The following is a 21,005-nucleotide window of genomic DNA, read 5'->3' as shown; positions in this document are numbered from 1 at the left end:
TGAAAGGGATCTTGGGGTAAGAGTGGACTGTAAACTAAATATGAGCAGTCAGTGTGATGCGGTGGCACAAAAGGTTAATTCAATCTTGGATTGTATCCAGGGGGCCATAGCGTTGAAATCGCAGGAGGTCATAGCCCCTCTCTATACTGCCTTGGTCAGGCCACACCTGGAGTATTGTGTGCAGTTCTGGAGGCCTCACTTCAAAAAGGATGTGGACAAAATCGAGAGGGTGCAGAGGAGAGCGACGAGGATGATCAGGGGTCTGGAGACTGAGCCCTACGAGGAAAGGCTGAGGGCCTTGGGAATGTTTAGTTTGGAGGAGATTGAGGGGGGGGACATGATTGCTCTCTTTAAATATTTGAAAGGCTGTCATTTGGTGGAGGGCAAGGAGCTGTTCCAGTTGGCAGCAGAGGGTAGGAACCGAAGCAATGGGCTTAAATTACATGCAGAAAGGTACTGGCTAGATATTAGGAAAAACTTTTTCACGGTCAAGAGTAGTTCAAAAGTGGAATCAGCTGCCGAGGGAGGTGGTGAGCTCCCCCTCACTGGCAGTTTTCAAGAAAAGGCTGGATGAATATTTGTCAGAGATGCTTTAGGCTGATCCTGCACTGGGCAGGGGTTGGACTAGATCAGTGATGGCGAACCTATGGCACACGTGCCACAGCTGGCACGCAGATCCCTCTCTGTGGGCAGGCAAGCCAAGTCGCCGATTGCTAGGTCCAGGGCTCGTTTGGAGGGGGAATGCCTGCAACGTTCCAGTAGCTCTGAGCAGAGATCACATGGGTTTTCGCCCTGCCCACGATTCCTTTTCCTCAAGGCTGCCTCCCTGCTGCCCATCTCTTTGGCAGCAGGAAGTGGAGGCAGCAGAGAGGCTGCTGGGGCTGGCTTTCTAAAGAAGAGTAAGCTGCTTTGATTTAACTTGCTTTACTTTCAGTTGTGGCTCTTGAGAGAGAGAGTGCTTGCAAGCAGGGCTGCTGGTCTAAAGAAGAGCAAACTGCTTTGATTTAACTTGCTTTACTTTCATTTGTGGGGCCTGAGTGAGTGAGTGAGAGATGTTAATTAGTTGGGACAACTGTATGAGTTGTTTTCTCTTAACTAAAACCTCAGTATTCAGGTTTAATTGCAGTGCTGGCACTTTGAAATAAGTAAGTTGGTTTTGTGTTGCAGTTTGGGCACTTGGGCTCAAAAAGGTTCATCATCACTGGACTAGATGGTCTGTATGGCCCCTTCCAACTCTTATGATTCTATGAAGCAAATATCCAATTTTTAAAGTGCTAGAACCAACACTTTATTTCTGACACGTGGGTTCACAGCGTTAATCAGACTTCTTTCCGGCTCGGGCAATCAGGATAGACAGGAGTCCAAGGCAGAAAAGAGAGGCGACCCTTCTTCGAGCGTTGGCAGAAGCGGTGAATTCACCTAGTCCTTTCTGCTCATTCATGACGGCTCTATTCGATGTGCCCGAACAGAAACGACAAAGAGCTGAAGGGCTGAACAGCTTCGCCTCCTCACTAAAGAAACGGGTTTTTAAGTTGCGCACAGAGAAAAGGGATGACTGGATGCCGTTCGGCCAGAAAGGCAGTTCGAAGAGCGTCATTCTAGCTGAGCGGTATCCCTTGAATCCGCGCATCGCCCGAGCAGGCGCACGAAGGTGTAGCCGAAACGGCCGAGCACTTTTGCACCGGGACAAGAATGTGCCAACCCCGCAGGTTCCTGGGCCAGTTTGTGGCGCAAGGTCCCAACCTCTCTCCGACGCCGCGCAGGAGCGGCAGTGCCTGCGGTTAGCAGCTCGCCCTAGCCATATCCCACCTGATGACGCGCCGCGATCAAAAACAGGAAATGGGAGCCTGGGAGAGGCGGAAATTGCAGCAGAAGCAGGCGCTGCGTCGCGAAGGGAAGGGGAGCCGCCTGGGCAGCCGGGAAGAGGGCTGGGAGGGAGCAAAGTAAGTGGCAGGAGCGCGGCTGCTGTGGCGCCCGGCCGGGAGGCAAGCTGCTTGAGCCTCGGCTTCCTTGCAGGTCGGGGTGCTCGCGTGGCCCTTTTCGCCGGCGGAGCTGCGAGAGTCGCGGCTTTCTGCGGAAGAGCGCAGGCGGGCCGGAGGGAGGCTGCCCCGGCTTTGATGCCAGTTCCTTCAGTCGTCAGGCTGGCGCACCCGGCTGGGGCGACGCCTTGAGGGCGTCGGCAGCGGAAGGGCGGGGGGGCTGGGAGTGGGCGCCTTGGACCCCAGCAAACCCGATGAGGGCTGGGATAGACTGACTCCCTCTCATTTGACTGCTCTTTGTTCTCCTAGTAACGCGGCAGTAGGTCAAAGGACTCGAGTTGTCCTTCCTTCCTTGTCTAGGATGCCCGCTTCAGGAGGAGGCGATCTGCCCCGCAGTCCTGCGTTCCCGTGCATCGCGACCCCTTCAGCAGCCATTCGGGGCAGGTGCTGGAGTGAACATTCTAGCGAATCTAGTGATTGGAGAGGGAGAATGGATTAGCCGGGACTAGTAGAAAAGTGCCGCGTGCGTGCGATTGCCTCTTTAAGGGATATGGACAGCTTCGTTACTGAGACGCCTCCCTAGGTTGTGATGGGCGAGCGTGTGCGCGTGCGTGCGTGTGTGTGTGTGTGTGTGTGTGTCGCACCCTTAAAGTTAGTTGGCAGCCTGTGGTTGCTGCCAAAGGACCCTCAAGAGTCTGTCTTTGTGATTGACTCCCTCTGTTTCTTAGCTGTGTGCTCTGAAGGCATCCTATGACAACACAGTGGTAGGAAATTCTATTGAAGCTGAAAATGAATTATTAGTAGTGAGAGATGTGAAGCAAGAGTTGGTTTAGAACTCAAGAGATAATTGTTGCGATGTGTTAGGGTGTCTTGTGCATATATTAGTGGCACCGTTGTGTCTACATTCAAAGAACACAGCAGGAAAGCTGTTGATGTCAGCGAAGGGAACTTTTGTGATACCAGTCAAGCTTTTAAAGCATGTTTTATGTCATAGATAATGGCAAAATATAAATCTTCAGTTCAAGCTACTGGATCACATTTTGTTACTTGTGTGAATGTAGATGCAAGGATGATGTGTGTCAAACCTGATCCTCTATAAATGAGAGGACCAGCCTTGGAGTCCAGTCAGGAATCGTGTTGCAGAAGTGGATGCTGTTTAGCAATGAATTGTCTAAGGGCCAAGCTACACATGACGAATGACACTTGAATGGCAAGTGTATTTCTCCCTGTTCACTTGCCCTCCACTCAATCCACTTGCCGTTCAAGTGTCATTCGTCATGTGTAGCTTGGCCCTAAGACTTGAAATTGGCTGTAACTTGGGTAAAATTTCTGAAGGAAAGTGTTTATTTCTGAAATGGCTGTTGTCTTGACTTCTTGGAGAAAGGGCTGTTTATAACTGGCTGTAGATCTGTACAAAGTTTATTTGTGCTTATTCTTCCACGACCAGTATAACTTATGAATTCACTTCCTCATCCCAAAATTGCTCACTGCAGCTATTCTCTTCCTCTCCCTGTCTCCTTGTAGTTATTTCCATCTGATCTTTATATGGAAGGTTAGGTTATCTTCAGATGACTCTTCATTGGCATATTATATGTTTGTGAGTGTATGTTTTTGAGGCCTGCTTTTCCACATAATTTCCCAGTGCAGCTTTCAGAAAAAATAAAAACAATAATTAATTATTTTCACTAAAATTGATAGCATTGTCAACGTAAACAGTAAAACCTAGATGAACACAAACACTAGGTTTTGCCAAAGGCAGATAGAAATAGAACAGCCATTATTGGGTCACTAGTAAATAGTAAGGCAGAGCACCAGGAGAAATCAAAGAAGGGGTCTTTGCTAATGGTCAGTTTGTGGGCAGGCTTTTATGGGAAAGACTCAGACATTTAGGACATTGTGGGCCCAAGCCAGCACTTCTTTCTTGGATATTAACATTAGTTACTCACTGGTCTGGTGCTGACATAATGCCGCCCAACTATCAAACCATGCTTTAGTAACTGGAAGTGCCCTGTGGACTTGTATTTCATTATCCTTTTCATCGCCATTCTCCTTCCAACTGAGGAAGTAAATCTGGTTAGCATTATGTCTGCACTAGTGTATTTATTTATTGTAATGCTGTGTCAGAGTATGAAATTATCATCCAAAGTGGGTTGGAAACTGATTTGGGCTAATTGAAAATGTCAGTGCAGATGTAACACTAATCATAATTATCTCCCAATCAGAAGGAGGTGTGTGCATAGGCGTGCATGTGTGCAAGAGCAGAGCACACAAGCCATGGTTTAATGTATCATTGTGTGATGAAAGGGCATAGGTTGGATCTTATGAACCCTAAGAGCTAGGATACTCTTCTTCCAGCAGTCTCCTGAGACCTCTAAATAGCTGATGCTCGCAGTGGAGCACATGGGACTGCTGTGAAGAGGGACAGTTGGGTGCCATTGTTCCTCCGTTGTCCCATTTTCTTTCTGAAGATGCATCTGTCTACATGGAGTCCCAATTAGAAAGGAGGACTATAAATAATTCAAAGAAATAAGAGAAGTAGGGGCAGTGTTGTCTGATTTTCCCTTCTTCTTGGTCTTTTTTTTGGCAATCTGTCCACAGTGTTCTGGTGATTCTGAACATCATCTTTTCAGGGGTCTTGGATGCTGTTGGAGGAAATGTCCAGGACTATGGGTGCCTTTTGGTTGCATCTATGGGATCCAACCCCTTGCTAATTACCCAGTGTTTCATCCGTCTGTATAAAATGAACAGAATACTCTGAAGTGACTTAATTGCTGCTGCTCAGATTTTTTGTTATCTTGCCTTCAGTAGCAGCCTGATGCATAAGAATGAGGAAGTGAAGCTGTTTCTGGCATGGGTAAAGCTTCACTGGCATAACTTCTGCCATGTCAAACTGCTGTTAAAGGCACATAAGCAGGGCTGACTTAAACAAAACTGCCAGCATTGTAATTAAAACATCCATCTCTGGGAATTTTCAAACCCAAATGAAGTATGAGTGCTTCTGTAGCAATCTTGCAATGAAATGTACAGTCCCAAATATCGCTGTTGTTTATAAAGTTTGTACTTGGCTCCCTTGGGGAGTGGGGTTTCTGTATGAAGGCAACCACTTTCCTTCCCTTTCCTAGCGCAAACCTGTAGGAATTCCTATGAGCTGTGGATGGATAGTGTGAAATAATTGTAGGTGGATTTTGCAACACCATCTATTGTGCTGGCTGCATGAAAAACACTATACACACTATGCACCATCTTCTGTTCTTAAGAAGAGAAGATAATGGCTGAAATCAAAAATTCTGTGGTTTCTGCTGAATCAGTAGAAAAAAGTAGCCAGAGGTCTCGAGCTGCCTTTCTTTCTCTCTTTTTCCAGAAATTGCTGTGTGAGTCAATGACTCATGGATATGGCATGGATAATGTTTCTCTCCTGCCTAGTCTGAAAGAAATCAGCCAGAACAGCAAACTGTACTGGAAATGTAAATCTGCTCTGCTGCTAGCCATGCCCTGTGGAAAACTAGAAAGGTTACAGCTGGAATGAAAAATGTAATATCTCTTCAGAACAAGTCTGAAAAGAGGCTAAAAGGTTTCTAGCATGGCAGCTCTAATCTTTTACTTAGGATCTTCCATTGGCAAGGCCATTTGTTGTTGTCCGCTGATTTGGGGGGAGGGTATATGGTGTTTGTGAAGCTGAAGTGACACTGGAGATAAAGGCTTTCAAACTCTCAGGTGGGGGGGGGGGAGCAAGAACATGCACCAGATAAGCCATGTGGCATTTATTTATTTATGCCATTTATGGTTCGCCTTTCTCATTGAGACTCAAGGTGGCTTACATAGTGTGAGATTAGAACAGTCAGTATCAAGGACATTTCAATAAACAATGCCATAGGGTAAATAAATGCAATTTACAAAGACATAGCATTAGTAAGAATCCAATACAGAGTTGATATGATTACAGCTTTCTGTCTTGGATGAAGCCCATTTTATGAAAAATACATTGAACAAGCTGTTTTAGTGATCATTTTCCATAATCATAATTCATACTGGTAGACACTAATTAAAAAAACAACAACCTGAAAAGTGTGCAAACGTGAGCTGGCTAAACTGCAATGCTTGTGTGAAGTCTTCTTTGAACAGTTTTCTCTTTTGTGGTTCGCAATGTGTTTTGAATGAATGAACCAAGCTTATGCATGCTGACTCTTAGCAGAAAGAACTTCCTCCTTTCCTTTGAAATGATGCCAGTGACTATTTCTAACTGTTGAATAATAGTAAAAAGACTTTTGAAAAAACAAACCTTGAATTGATCACATTAGTCTGAGGACTCAGCTTGCAATAATTAGGGGGAGGCTGAAGATATAACTACTGCCATTGTTAGCGGTATCTAACTTCAGTGAAACTACTGACAAACTTTTCAGTGTGCTGAATGGGAGAAACCCACAGTGGGGATGGGTTTGCCCCAGTGGGGTGGGTGCCCCCACCCACCCCACTTACCTGGCCGGCAGGGAGAGGGGAGGCCGATCCACTGGGTGGCGGGGAAGCGCAGAGCCAGCTCCTGTGGGGACCCTGCCACCTCCTCCGCCGCCTTAGTGGCCAGCTGGACAGCAGCGAAGCATGGAGCCGGCTCCTGCAGGGCCCCCACCGCCTCCTCCGCTGTCTTAGCGGCCAGCTGGGTGGCGGGGAAGGCTGGAGCCAGCTCCTGCAGGGCTCCCGCCACTTCCTCTGCTGGCGCCACAGCAATCAGCTGGGCAGCGGGGAAGGCCCGGATCAGCTGCTTGGTGGGGATCTCTCCGCCAAACAGCTGATCTGCAGGTTTAAATGCCCCTTTCTGTGCTGCTTCGCTGGCTGGATCAGCTGCTTGGCAGCAGCATGGAAAGGGACATTTAAATCCCTTGACCTGAAGTTTCCCGAAGTGATACGAATCGCTTTGGGAAACTTTGATTCGGGGTTTCCGAATTGATTTGGAAATCCTAAATCATTGCAAATCGCGTCTCATTTGGGTACTTTACCCAAATCTGAAACCCGAATCGCACACCCCTAGTCAGATTCTCTAATCTGGTTAGAGAATCCTGAATTTATCTGGCCATGATTCCCTATGGGGAAAACCATCTGGCGAAGGGGGCATGAGGTTGCATTTTTTGAGCTAACCACCAAATTTTCAGGGAATCTACCCCTGACTGTCCACTAAAGATCCCCTTTCCCCAATTTCAGGAAGATTGGCCCATGAGGTCCATTTCTGTGGGCCCCTGAACAAGGTGTCCCAAGCCACTCTCTGTTGTTTCCTATGGGGGAAACATTTCCAGGGCTGTCGAGGCAAATAAAGACCTCAAGCAAACCCTGGTGAAAAGCCATTTGCAAATGCAAGTCCCACTTCCAATGCAAGCTGAACCCTCAAATCCCAGCAGAACCAAACTACAGCAAGGAAACTTACATCAAACCAGAGAACCCCAGTGCCAAACCAGAGAATCCTCCCAAATTGAAGTGAGACAGGGGAGGGAGGTGATGCTTGCTGGAGCTGCAAAGTTTAAAAGGTGGTCTGAAGGGCTCTTTTTGAGCTTGGGCAGGAGTGGAGGGGCAGGGTGGGAATCCATTCACTCTGCCTGCTGCGTTCTGTCCCCTGCCTGCCCCGCACCACTCTCCTGCCATGGCATGAAGCTTGCCTCCACTTCACACCACCCACTTCTTGCTCATTCCCTGGCTGCTCTGCGGACTGCCTGCTTTTTCTCTATATAGGCAATGTAGCCGAATAATCTGGCCTGTCACAATTCAGCTCCCTGGATCTGACTTGGGACTCTGCGAAGTGATCCGACATAGCCGGATTATGCCAGATTGGCATAAATCCAATATTTTGCATGTTCACGAATCCTGGATCTCATACCCCTAGATGCAAATTCCTATCTAATGTAAGGCTGCTTCTCATATTTCAGATGTGGAAAGCAACTGCAGGCCACACCATCTCTGTCAACCAGGATGATGGTGCTGATGACTGGGAGACAGATCCTGATTTTGTGGTATGGTTTGTTTTGTTTAAACTGTTAACATTGCTACAGAGACATGTAAAAACTAGTAGTGACTTGACGCATTCAAATGGGAGCAATGCTTAATCAAAGCTTGAGGGACTCTATGTGGGTGTCTGTGTGTGAGTGAATGAGAAGGAGAATGAATGAATAGATAGATAATTCAGCTCTCTGCTGGACATTTTTACCTAAGGGACTTGCTTGAATGTTGTGATGTGAATGTGAAATTAGTTAAATTCAGTGGTAGCAGAGAAAAGGGGACTTATGAGCTCAAGGCAAATAAATATTTAAGACATGCTTGATCAATATTCTGCAGTCAATTGGGATTTTAAAGACCTCTTTACTCTCTCTATTGTGGTTAACATGTTGCTGTTGTGTAATCTTTATCAACGTCCTTTACAGAATGATGTGAGTGAAAAAGAACAACGTTGGGGTGCTAAAACTGTGCAAGGATCTGGTCATCAGGAACACATCAAGTAAACTACTTCTTTAATTGTCTTAAAACTGTGATTTTGTTGCTCTATAGTGCTTTATACATCATTTTTCTAGAGGAATAGTTTACAGGGGCAGTATACATGTAATCGGTTGGTATTTTAACCAAGATCGAAAACTTGTTAAGAGTTCTTTGTTAAGTGAGGAACCAATTTAACTTTAACTGCAGTTAACATAGGTGCATACTGTATCTCTTTAAGAGTAGAAGAAATGTTCATACAGATCTGTGAGCATCTGATCTCACCACACATGTTCCTGGTCTATTAATCATGGTTATGCGCCCTGTCCCTGTTTATATGTGCCCCAGCTGAGTGGATGTCTGTGGCTGCCCCTGTTTTTTTAGACAGCAAGGGCCAAACTAGATAACATTGTGCCCCCAGGTCCACCAGGGGAATACAGTGCAATTTTAGAGCTTTTTCTCAACTTAACTTTGCAAAATACTGCAGGGACCTGATCCAGCTGGAGACTGTGGCATGGGGTGGGGGGATGAAGGGCTCCTATATCCCCATTATGCCATTTTGGTGCCTGAAACAGCAGAGGAGTAGAGAGACAGAAGCCCCTTATCCCCGCAGCAGAATCAAGCCCCTGAAAAGTTAAAAAACAAGTTCTGAAATGGTCCTGTGTACTCCTGGGGTATATGGGATCATGTAGTTTGGCCCTCTCTTCTCCCCCCCCCCCCCCGTCTCCTTGACAAGGAGGGCAGAAATTACCCTTCAGCTGCATGAGAGAGAACTCTTCAGAGACACGAGAGCAAAATTAACAAGGTGTTTACAGTTTGTGAAGTATTAGTTCATGTTGAGTCTTAGGTTGAGACTCTGGCTAAAAACATTGCAGGCCCCAAATTCTTCCAGGCTTTTGATTTACCTGAATAGCTGGCTTCAGGGTTGTCTTCAAGGGCAGCTACTAGAGAGCAGTGCTGCAATAAAGTTTCAGTGTTATGAAGGCATAGTTGCTAGAGGTAAAAATTGAAAGGATGTTGCTTAGGAGTATGAAGCAGCTGAAGAACCGGTTTTCCTACTGTGCTCAACTTACTGTGCTTCAAAACATAGGAAAATTTTGAGGCAGTTACCTTCTCCTTAAGGGCCTGTGAAAATACTAACATTAAATATGTAACTGCATAACTACCTACATCTATCCCAGGAAGAGAGCTCTCCCAAGTATAGTCCAAAGTATAAGGGAAGGCACTTAAAAGAGAAAAGCAAATTATTTCTGTTACCAGGTGAAAGGATCAGTTGACTGTAAGATCTTAGGGTTTTGATTGGTCACAGAATTACTGGGAACCAATATGATGCAACTTCAAAGAGGGCGCATTCAGTTCTTGGATGCTTTGGATAAGGCATTTCTGGGTAAAGGTAAGGGAAAGTCTTGTATGTGCACAATTTGTTGCTCAGGCCACATGTAAAAAATACCCTGCTTATATTTTCCCATGTTCAAGAGGTCACACTAAAGTTAGAAACTAGAGATGGGCAGGAAATGGGAAAAAACCGAACCAAGTTTTGTGGTTCGTCGCGTTCCACGAAACATAAACCACAAACTTTCATGAAATTTCTCATTTCGCGAAACGATTCATTAGGTTCGTGATACGTCAGATCCCGAGCCCCTACAATGACCCCCTTCATACCCAGAGATGCCAAACTTCCAGGGAGACTTCATCAGGCTCTCCTCCAGCCACCCTCCAAGTAGCTCTCTTCAGGCTCTCTTTGCTGACTTTTCCTTCCCAGCCTCCTGGCCTCCTGCTTTCTGCTGCTGCTGGAAAGAAAAGTCAAGTGGAGCAGATCTGCTTGGGTTTTCCTCTCTTCAGGTTCTCTTTACTGCCTTTTCCTTCTCATCCTCCTACTGCTCTGACATTCTGTCCCCCCCCCCCTCCCTGCCTCTGAGTTCTCAAAGGAAAAGCCGAGCAGAGCAGATCCGCTCAGGATCTGCTCCAGGGACCTTAGGGGCAGAGGTTTGGAAGGCATGTCAGAGCAGCAGGAAGATGGGAGGTCGAGTGTCAGGGAAGGGTTCCTGAAGCTGGCAAGCACCGAGCAGTGGCAGAAGGAGCTGCTGAGGCTGCCGCTGGCACCACTACTCCACCATCCTGTTCTTAAAAATGGAGAAGGGAAACAGAAAGGGGAAGGAGTCTCTGACTACAGTTCCCAGGTAAACTTGTGCAGACTCGCATTGCTCAGATCTCAGGTTGATAGGGAGAGCTGCCTATCAAGGTTATGTGAGCTAAGACTGGGGTTTCCACAGCAACAGAAGGTCTGCAGATATTCCGGGCCTGTGTTGCCTAGGGAATCAATGAATGGGCGCCAGCCTGTCTGGCATCACGAAGCATTCATGAATCGAACGAATCGGCCCCCAAAGTCATGGATTTCGTGAAAAACACAACCCCACAAAACGCATTTTCGCAATATACAAATTGGCCCGATTCTCACAAAATTTGATTTGTATTTTGATTCGTGCCCATGTCTATTAGAAACATGAAACAAGAGCTAAAAAGTCACAGTAGCTCAACTGACTCAAGACAGCATGAAATAAATTTATGAAGGATAACAATGTTTGATCATTGTAATCCTCCCCACTTCCTCCTGGGCCATCGTATCACAAACCAAATTGTTCTGCAAAGTTTTGGGTTTGTGCTATAGTGGTTAAGAGTGCGGGACTCTAATCTGGAGAACTCGGTTTGATTCCCCACTTCTCCACTTGAAGCCAGCTGGGTGACCTTGGGCTAGTCACAGTTCTCTGGAGCTCTCTCAGCCTCACCTACCTCACAGGGTGTTTTGTTGTGGGGATAATAGTAACATACTTTGTAAACGGCTCTGAGTGGGTGTTAAGTCATCCTGAAGGGCAGTATATAAATCGAATGTTATTATTATTATTCTTTAGGAGATTTTAGCATTGTTTATTGGTTTTAATTTGTATCTGAGGGGGTTTTTTTTTGGAAAAGCAGTACATAAATCAGTAACAGGATACTCTGTGATAAATAGATGCACCCAGTCAATATTCTCTTGTGACTGCCTTTCCTTGCCTCAGCAAGAACTATGTAAACATGTGACGAGGCCAAGATGTTCTGCTTGAGAGCAAGAGAACTGCTGTGTGGAGTGCCAATAGTAGCTGTTATACTGGAACCTGGTCTCAGTAGTAGCAGAAGGGAACTAATATGCCTTAACAGCAGCTCATAGCTGGTAATGTTTTATGAATATAGTTCTTCTTCACTCCATCTGCACAAGCAAGGAAAGACCTGTAAATAGTTTGCATGAGTTTCTTGTGTGCTTTTAGTGATTCCTCTCTTGTATTCCATAGTGTAATTGAAAATATTTTTAAGGAGGGAAGCTGTAGTTCTAGTGCATTTTGTTTTTTGACTTTGAAAGCATTCATCAGTTGAGAGAGAATGTATTCCAAGAGCATCAGTCCCTCAAGGAAAAGGAACTTCAAACAGGACCAAAAGCATCTCATGGCTATGGTGGGAAGTTTGGTGTGGAACAAGACCGAATGGACAAGGTAAGCTGGCCCATGTAGGTTTCATTTGTAAATTTGTTAAGATTGCTATTGGGCATTCTTAGATCATGCCTTGTTGTGTTATCTGCAAATCTCTCATGCTTTTGTATGCTCTCTTGAAGGGGCCATTATTGAAGAAGGATAGTGGGCTAACAGGATGGTTTGATCTGGCAAATCAGCCATCTGCTTTCATTTCATCTAAGCATAAACCAGTGATGTTCATTTTTGTGCCATGTAGTGTTCTTTCATTCTTCCTGCTTGTGTAGCATATTAAAATTTTCAGTTCTTTCTAAATTGAGAGCACACCTAGATTGTAGAAAAGTCAGAAAACATTTTAGTATGAATGGAATTATTGGGATAAATCAATATTTCTACCAGTACCATATTGTTGGTTAAAAGCAGAAACAGTAAACATAGAAGAATTTTCTGTTCTGTAACAGTCCCTTAAATACAAGCTTAATAAACTGCAAGTTGTCAACATAATATTATTGATAAGTTTGCAATTTTCTTCTTTTCACTTACAATATGTGCTCAATTATGAATACAGTAAATCTCAACAATTTAAGCCTTACTGATTTCAGCTTGCGGGGAGAGGGGCTTAAGAATATATTTAAGTGGAATCATTGAGATGTAAATATGCTAAACTTTGCCATCTTACACTCTATATTTATTTTGTAAAGGTTTTCTAGTGAGTTGTTTAGTAGTTGATCAAAATCTCATTGTAGAGCCTCCTTCATAATGTTCTAATAGAACTAAAATAATTAAGTTTCATAAGGTTGCCTTTTGGCATATCACATCTGTAGCTGGAAACCAAGTTATTGAATGCTCTGAATTCCAGAGAGCTATGAACAAACTGCAAACATTGGAGAAGCTGCAAATATACAAAACTTTCCAGAGGCTGGTGTGTGCGTGTGTGTGCGGGTTTCCTCAAGAGTGCAATCACATTTTCCATATGCATATTATAGCTACTACAGAATTCCACAAAGATATGAATCCCCTCAAAATTCTGAATTTGATGTGTCATCTAGGGAACTCCCAAGTTTTGTCCTTTAGAACTCATTTAAGAATTAAACAGCTTTTGCTGCTTGTGCCAGAAGCTCTAATTGAATTTCCGTCTTTTGTGATCAGGCTTAAGGACTACACAACTCCCTTCCATATATTCCCAAAAAAGATCACTTGTGTTTCCGTACAAATGTACTCCCAAAAATTAAGAAGTCATCATTCTATGCAATTCAAGAATTTAGTTCTATACATATATCAGAGGCAAACTTGCTACACTAAAAGTTTGCCTTCCCCTAAAAGCAGAAATAGTGCATTTAGTTCCACCACCACCCTCACATGTTGTTAAACATACCCATGACCTGATGCCACAGCAATTTATCTTTCCCTACCCCTGTTCCATGTCCATCACTGCTATTGGTTTGGGGTTTGTGGAAAAAACTAAAATGTTATGATTTCAGGTCATGGGCAAGTTCAATTAGATATTAATTAGGGGTGTGCAGTTTAGGTTTTGGAAACCCGAAAAAAACCCGAATCACCCCGATTCGGGTTGATTCGGGGAAACCCGAATCGATTTGGGAAACCCGAATCGAGTCGGATTTTCCGAATCGCCATAACCCGATTCAATTCAGGTTGATTCGGGTTTTTCAATGGGAAAATGCCTCCATCTTCCCGGATGCCTGGGGGAGGCATTTTCCCACCGAATCAACCCAAAATTGGTGGGGACCTTCCTCTAACTCCCCTCTAACAACCCACCAAGTTTCAGACCGATTGGACTTTGGGGGGCCATGTTATGGCCCCCCCAAACCAGGTCCCCCCATCCTCGCCAAAGAGAGGGAAAAGTGAGCGTCTTTTTAGCTTGCTGCTGCTAATCTTCTTCATTATTTCCTATGGGGGGAAAATGAAGAGGCAGGCTTCCTTTGCCAGGGGTGGCATTTTGCATGCAAAATGCCACCCCTGGCAAAGGAAGCCTGCCTCTTCATTTTCCCCCCAGGGGCCCCAGGGGCCCTTCTCCCACCTCTACTCCCACCCACCACCAAGGCTCAGCCTGCTCCCACTTGGGGGGGGCATTTCATGGCCTCCCCAAGTAGGTGCTCTTTTCTCTACCACTGACAGCTGGGGGAGGCTTGTCTTGCCAGGGGTGGCATTTTGCATGCAAAATTCCCCCCAACCCTCAGGGGCCCTTCTCCCACCTCTACTCCCACCCACCACCAAGGCTCAGCCAGCTCCCACTTGGGGGGGCATTTCATGGCCTCCCCAAGTAGGTGCTCTCAGCCCCCAAAGTCCACCCCCTACAGCCCCACACAAACCCAATTCCCCCCCCAGCTGCCACACACAGACCCAAATCCCCACATTAGCCCCTCACAGACCCAAATCCACCCCCCAGCAGCCCCACACCCATAACCCCAGGAACAGGCTGGCAAAGGCCAGCCCTCTCCCTTTGTTCCCTATGCTGGGAACTTCTAAACTCTCTTTCCCTGGGCAATTCTGCACAGCCCAGGGGTGCCACAATGGTGGGCACACTTCTGAGTGCCAGCTGGTCCCTGTGAAAGAGCACCTGAACCACAGACACCCTCCCTCAAATTCCCCCACCACCTACAGAGATGGCTGGCCACCAAGCCCCATTGTTCCCTATGATGGGAACCAACTGCACAAAAAAGAATAAAACACGAACAGCACAAAATAAAGTTTTTAAAAAATTATTTTCTCCCTTTCAAAGTACAAGTAGGCAAAGCATTATGACACATTACACCAGCAGTCCCCCACACAGAAAAATAACACAACTCTCACTCAACATCAGAGAATCACAAAAGCACAATTCCTGTCAAAAACACTTTATTTCTTGAACAGCTTTAGGTTACACAGCAGGGGGGCACACCAAAGGGCATTCCAGCATTCCACCTCACAAAAATAACACAACTCACTTAACATCAGAGAATCACAAAAACACAATTCCTGTCAAAAACACTTCATTTCTTGAACAGCTTTAGGTTACACAGTAGGAAGGCACAACAGGGCATGAAAGCAGTGTACTACACAAAAATAACACAACTCACTTAACATCAGAGAATCACCCAAACACAATTGCTGTCAAAAACGGTGAAGTGGGTTGTATTATTTTGTGTAGTACACTGCTTTCATGCCCTGTTGTGCCTTCCTACTGTGTAACCTAAAGCAGTTAAAGAAATAAAGTGCTTTTGACAGCAATTTTTTGGGGTGATTCTTTAATGTGAAGTGAGTTGTGTTATTTTTGTGTAAGATACTGCTTTCATGCCCTTTGGTGTGCCCCCCTGCTGTGTAACCTAAAGCTGTTCAAGAAATAAAGTGTTTTTGACAGGAATTGTGTTTTTGTGATTCTCTGATGTTAAGTGAGTTGTGTTATTTTTGTGAGGTGGAATGCTGGAATGCCCTTTGGTGTGTCCCCCTGCTGTGTAACCTAAAGCTGGGTCAAAATCTAAATTCCATTTGAAAGTAGCAGAAAAAGGTAACTATTATAATTGATGGTACATTACTTTAGCAACAAACATCTTCCAGTTAGAAGTGCTCACAGCTAACTACTGCTTCTTGTAGGAATATTATGTTGCTATTCTACAGGAAGCCACCAGCCACTCCTCCTTTTTCTAAGTTTCCATTGAGTCTTAATAACTTCCTCCACATTTGGTTTGCACATTTCTTGTTGCTGCAGAACCGAGGAGACAGCATGAGCATATAATAGCCTTTTCTGGTGCCTGGTTTATCATTTCTGGATTTAACTTGTTTGCTCATAGGAAAAAGTGGTGGTGGTGGAGGAAGGAGTAGGCTTCCATTCCAAACTATAACTGAAATGGAAGGAAATCTACTTGATTATGGCACGGATGCTACGCTGCACCTGGATTATAAAAGTTAATCTTCATATCAAAATTTTTAAAGGATAATGCTACATACTAGAGGGGGGGGAGACAATCAGCTGAGAAGACCCCTGTTCTATACATGAGCTAGTTTCTCAAACCCTGTGTTCAGAGTTTACTTGTGTTAGTGCAGCAAGGAAAATATTCCTTTAACAATGTGTATCTCACTCTCAAACATACTTGGCTTTTGAAGGGGTTTACAATAATTTTTTTTAAAAAGCATGTTAATCTATCAGCATCACCATTCAAAACAGCAACAAAATCCTTAACATGGAGCAAGGCCTCAAAAGATGACCTCAGATGATTTATATGAGAGCAGGTAGTCCCTTTAGGTATCCAGTTCCAAACAATTTAGAGCTTTAAAGATAATAACAAGCACTCTGAATTGTGCATGGAAACAAATGGACAGCCATTGTAACGCATTTTTTAAAAATGGAGATGTATTTTCTGTACAATTAACACCAGTCAGAAATATGACTCCCCTCCTTCATTAATTCTATGCTGAAGTAACTACCATACTCTTTGGCTGCTATAGCACCTTCCATATCCATTAACACAGCTCTCCTTCATTAATTGTTAAGGATCAGAACCCATTTGATGCGTGCCACTACACAAAGCTGGAGATATGTCCTTAGTGGTCCTATTCTGTTTCACAGAAATCTACTCACAGGAGTGGGTGTATTAAAAAGAATCCCAGAGGGAACAAACCACCTAGTACATTTAACAAAGATTTTTTGCAATCTTTATTCTACTCCTTTCCCCAAATGATTAATAATAATCCTCTTCAGCAGCAGGAAGCAAAGCTGCTTTACCCATCCTTGAAGAAAGGGCTAATTACTGATGGAATGTTGTCATTATTTAACTAGGAAGAGGAGGGGTGCCAGCCATTCAATTTTTTTTTAAGTATCTGTCTAGCTCAGTCCAAGTGGAAAACTGCTGAAACAGAATCGGACAACAGGAAGTGAAATCTGCATCTGAAGTTTGCTTAAATAGTGGGGACTTTGACTCCTCACCACTTACCAGCCGGGGCTCTTACATACTAGTGGTAGTGCAGGAATATCTGTTCCTCTTGTTGACCTACATCTCTAGGTTGGTTATGTGCAGGAATGTGACCATTACTGTAACTTCCCTCGCCATAGATAATAGTTACATTCACATATGTCAAACAAAACATTATCCTGGTATGGCAGCTTGTCATTGAGTTAGAATTGGCTCCTTTAACAAACTGCGGTTTGTTTCTTGTCTTCAAACCTGGATTCTAAACTAGTTTTTAATGTTTAAATCCACAACAACCAGTGTTTAATGTTGACTTATAGTCCTGGGCCACAGGCATTTAAGACAAATGCAGGTTTTTAAAGAACCCTCTTCACATGTCACACAACGCGTTGTGGTTTGTTACAAAACCAGGAGGTTGACTGTCTTCAAGTTGCACATGAAAATAGGAGGGTGGGGGTCAACGTCTTCCGTGGTTTCTTCTTGGAACAAACATGGTTGATTTGGTTCTCTCAGTGTAGCCATTGGTTGACCTGGTAAATGTGCTGACCTCTAGAAGCTGAAGGGCAGCATATCTAAAGGATATTGTTATACTTACTTTAACCTATGTGTGTGTTTTTTCAGTCAGCTGTCGGTCATGAATATCAATCTAAGCTTTCTAAGCACTGTTCCCAAGTGGACTCAGTTAAAGGTTTTGGCGGGAAGTTTGGTGTGCAGGTTGATAGGGTTGACCAGGTGAGTTCCATGTACACTTCTAAAATTGCCATCAGTAGCTGCCTTTGATATTTAATACAAGTGTACTAACTGACTTTTCTGCAGTTAATGTGTAATTATCTTTCCCACTCATTCTCTTTTGCTTTATTTATATTTTTCTTGAAAATAAAGATAAGAACAGGCAAGCCTGATTTAAAAGAGAAGCTTTAAGGGGAAAACCCCAAATTGTGTGGACTGACTTGAGAATACATTGACAACAAGGAAGAAAAAGGATGTGTGGTGGAAGGTCCCCACAAACTCAACCCAAACAAGCAACAAAATAGAGGGGTCAAGTTACAACCTAAAATAAAATGTATTTATAAAGTATTTATAATAAATGTGTACAAATATAGATTATAAACAAGTTTAAAACATAAGGCCTGAATGGCAGGCTACATGTCACAATTGTGGCAGCAGACTCAGGACTGCACTCACACAATGTTATTGTACTGTATAGAAAAAAAATATACCAAATCAAATAATTATTCCATTACAAACTCTTAAAGCCCCCCCCCCCCGCCCCCCAAGTTCTCAAAACTCAATTACAAACTAACCTGTGGCTTGATTTCCAATGTATAAGGGTGTGTTACATCAATCCGCAATAGACATAGAGTGGCACTTTAACCTCAAAAAGCTCAGCTATATGGAAAGGTAGAAGGGTGATGCAATATCTGCTGCCACCATTGTATTTTATCACACAATACTAGAGGTAAATTTTTATTTGGTATTTTACCTAAAATAATTCTAGAACATAATGGTTGACTACAATATATTTAAAAAAATCTGCCCCCCCCCCTCTTCTTTTGTTGCAGCTTTGGATAAAACACCCGGGAGCATTTTATGATTGGTTTCTGTATGTGTGGGTGTGTTTGATTATAAATAGTTTACATTGAGGAAGGCCTTAGGGCCGAAACGCGTCTGGTTGGGTTTTGTACTGTACCATGGTCTGTTTGTATTGGTCATTGCACTGTACCATCATCTGTACATTGGGAATGTTCTAGCAAGTTTTAGCATATGTATGGAGCCTGCCATTCAGGCCTTATGTTTTAAACTTCTTTTTAATTTATATGTGTGCACATTTATTGTAAATACTTTATAAATATATTTTATTTTAGGTTGATCCCTCTATTTTGTTTCCTTGAGAATACATTGATCTAATGTAGATGGTTAGAATGAACATTATTCCAAACTTGAAACAAATTTGAGTAGTCCTTGTGTAATTAAAATAAACTTGAACCACACAGTTGATCGATCCTAGATGGTCAGATGTCTATGAAACTTGAGAATATATGTGGGAAATACGTTGTGCTAAATTTTTGATTGACTAAAATTTGTAATGCACAATATACAGTGATTATCTGGTATTTGTGTTTTGTTTTTTATTTTGTTCTGTAAACTACCTTAGGCATGTTGCTGCTGAAGTGTCATAAATGTTTTCTAAATAATTATAGTAATATTAATGATTTTACAGTTTCTTGAGTATATTGTAGAAGTTGATGCATCACAATAAAGGTGGCTGGTAAACACTTCAAAGCCAGTTTTTATTATTCTTTATTTAGCAATCTCCTTATACTCTTAATTTAGCAATACTCTTATACTCTTTTTTTTCCCCTGCAGTCTGCTGTGGGATTTGAATACCAGGGGAAAACAGAGAAACATGCTTCTCAGAAAGGTAAAACATTCTGAGGAATGTGCGTGCAAATCTTTTTACACAACTCATTACTGCAGGAGTGTTCTCTAGTTTTGTTTTATTTTTTACATGAAGGCTTATGGAACAGCCTGTCAGGTCTGTCACTTAGTGCTTTGATTAGCAGCTATTTTGGATTAAATTGTTTACCTCCGTGATAACAGAGGCTAACTCTCCCCCACCTCTTTTGAGATGTTAGATTATACAGGATCTCTTGTTCAAGAGGTGCTTTGTAATTTTGTTGCTCTAGACTTGGCTATCAATTCTACTGATCTAGTTCATTGCTGCTTAGACAATTGTCACATTCTTTGTCCATACTTTTCAGCTCCTAACATTCAGTTACCTGTCTGGTAGAGTACCTTTAGGTCTCTTACAGCAGAAGTGGACATGGTATAATTTCCATCAACAATAAGCTATTTTGCAGGAGTACTGATGGGAGGGGAGAGAACAAGACTTCTTCCATTGCTTTCAGCTGTTTGTAGTTAGTTGCCTTGAGTTTTTCTTCTGGAAAAAATGGGATATAAATGTAAAATAAAAAGTGGTAGATCTATTACAGAGGTTTGGGAACTCTATTCTTAAGGGCAATTTGTCTTAAGGGCAAATTCACACATGATATTTTAAAGAAATAAGGGATTTATTTTTTTGTGTTTGGAGGCAGATTTTACACTGTTGGGTCAAAATTCAGCAAGGCTATTCTTGGATTTAAAGTTACTTTGCAAAAAAGTAATAATAGAATCATTGTATTTCATTATTTTTAAAATTGACTACAACAGCTTTAACAACATCAGTTAAACAGTCTCCTTTTTATTCACCTTTTCGGAAGCAAGAATTCTTTGGCATGCATGGGTAGTGTATAGGCCAGTATAACTGCTTATCACCAGTAAGTTAGGTAGAGATAAGTGCTTCTCAAGAATAAAGACATGTATGTCCTGCGAAGGGAGCAGGACTGGCCTTTCCGTATTGCTAAATAGCGCTTTTTCATAGTTATGGGCAATCAGAATTTGTAAAACTGTTAGCATTGATCATACCCACTAGTATGTGGTGTACTGCAGGGGGCAATACTCTCTTCACTATTGTTCAACATCTATATGTGCCCCCTCACCCAGCTGGTGTGAAGTTTTGGACTTGGGTGTCATCAGTATGCTGATGACGCCCAGCTATATCTGCTGATGGACGGCCAGCCTGGAACGGCCCCGGATGCCTTGGAGCATGCTTTTGAAGCCATGGTTGGATGGCTGTGGCAGAGTCAGCTGAAATTAAACCCCTCGAAGACAGAGATCCTGTACTTGAGTCGCGGGAACGTGGATTTGGGACTCTGGCTCCCTGTACTCAATGGGGCGGTGCTTACACTGGCCCCAAGAGTTAGGAGCCTGGGGGTGATTCTGGATGCCTCCTTGCAAATGGAGGCCCAGATCATGGTGGTTGCCAGGTCGTCATTTTTCTGTCTTCGACAGGCCAGGTAACTCGCCCCCTATCTCTCAACTTGCGACTTAACTACAGTGGTCCAGGCAATGGTCACCTCTAGGCTAGACTACTGTAACCGGCTCTATGCAGGGCTTCCCCTGAATCTGATTCAGTGGTTACAACTGGTACAAAATGTGGTGGCACGGGTCATCACCGGAGTGCCTTGCACTGCACATAAAACACCGGTATTACTCCAGCTGCATTGGTTACCGGTGGAGTACCGGATCAGATTCAAGGTTTTGGTACTAACCTATAAAGCCCTATGCGGACT

The 21,005-nt window shown here is 43.7% G+C and overlaps 1 protein-coding gene across 4 annotated transcripts in view; it reads left to right on the top strand.

Moving 5' to 3' along the window:
- The first annotated feature begins 880 nt into the window (after positions 1-880).
- The window catches only part of CTTN (cortactin), a 46,234-nt gene continuing 26,109 nt past the window's right edge, over positions 881-21,005 (top strand). For 2 of the 4 annotated variants that reach the window (XM_054971272.1, XM_054971271.1), the window contains exons 1-6: positions 881-899; positions 7,889-7,972; positions 8,381-8,454; positions 11,824-11,953; positions 17,455-17,565; positions 19,201-19,255. In XM_054971272.1, coding sequence (XP_054827247.1) covers positions 7,889-7,972; positions 8,381-8,454; positions 11,824-11,953; positions 17,455-17,565; positions 19,201-19,255 — 454 coding nt within the window. In that variant the 5' untranslated portion in view covers positions 881-899. The other 2 variants (XM_054971269.1, XM_054971270.1) reach the window with 2 other exon arrangements.

This window comes from Eublepharis macularius, chromosome 2 (assembly GCF_028583425.1).
Source record: "Eublepharis macularius isolate TG4126 chromosome 2, MPM_Emac_v1.0, whole genome shotgun sequence".
In the NCBI taxonomy this organism is placed as follows: Eukaryota; Metazoa; Chordata; class Lepidosauria; order Squamata; family Eublepharidae; genus Eublepharis; species Eublepharis macularius.
This window is presented reverse-complemented; position numbering and strand designations above follow the sequence as displayed.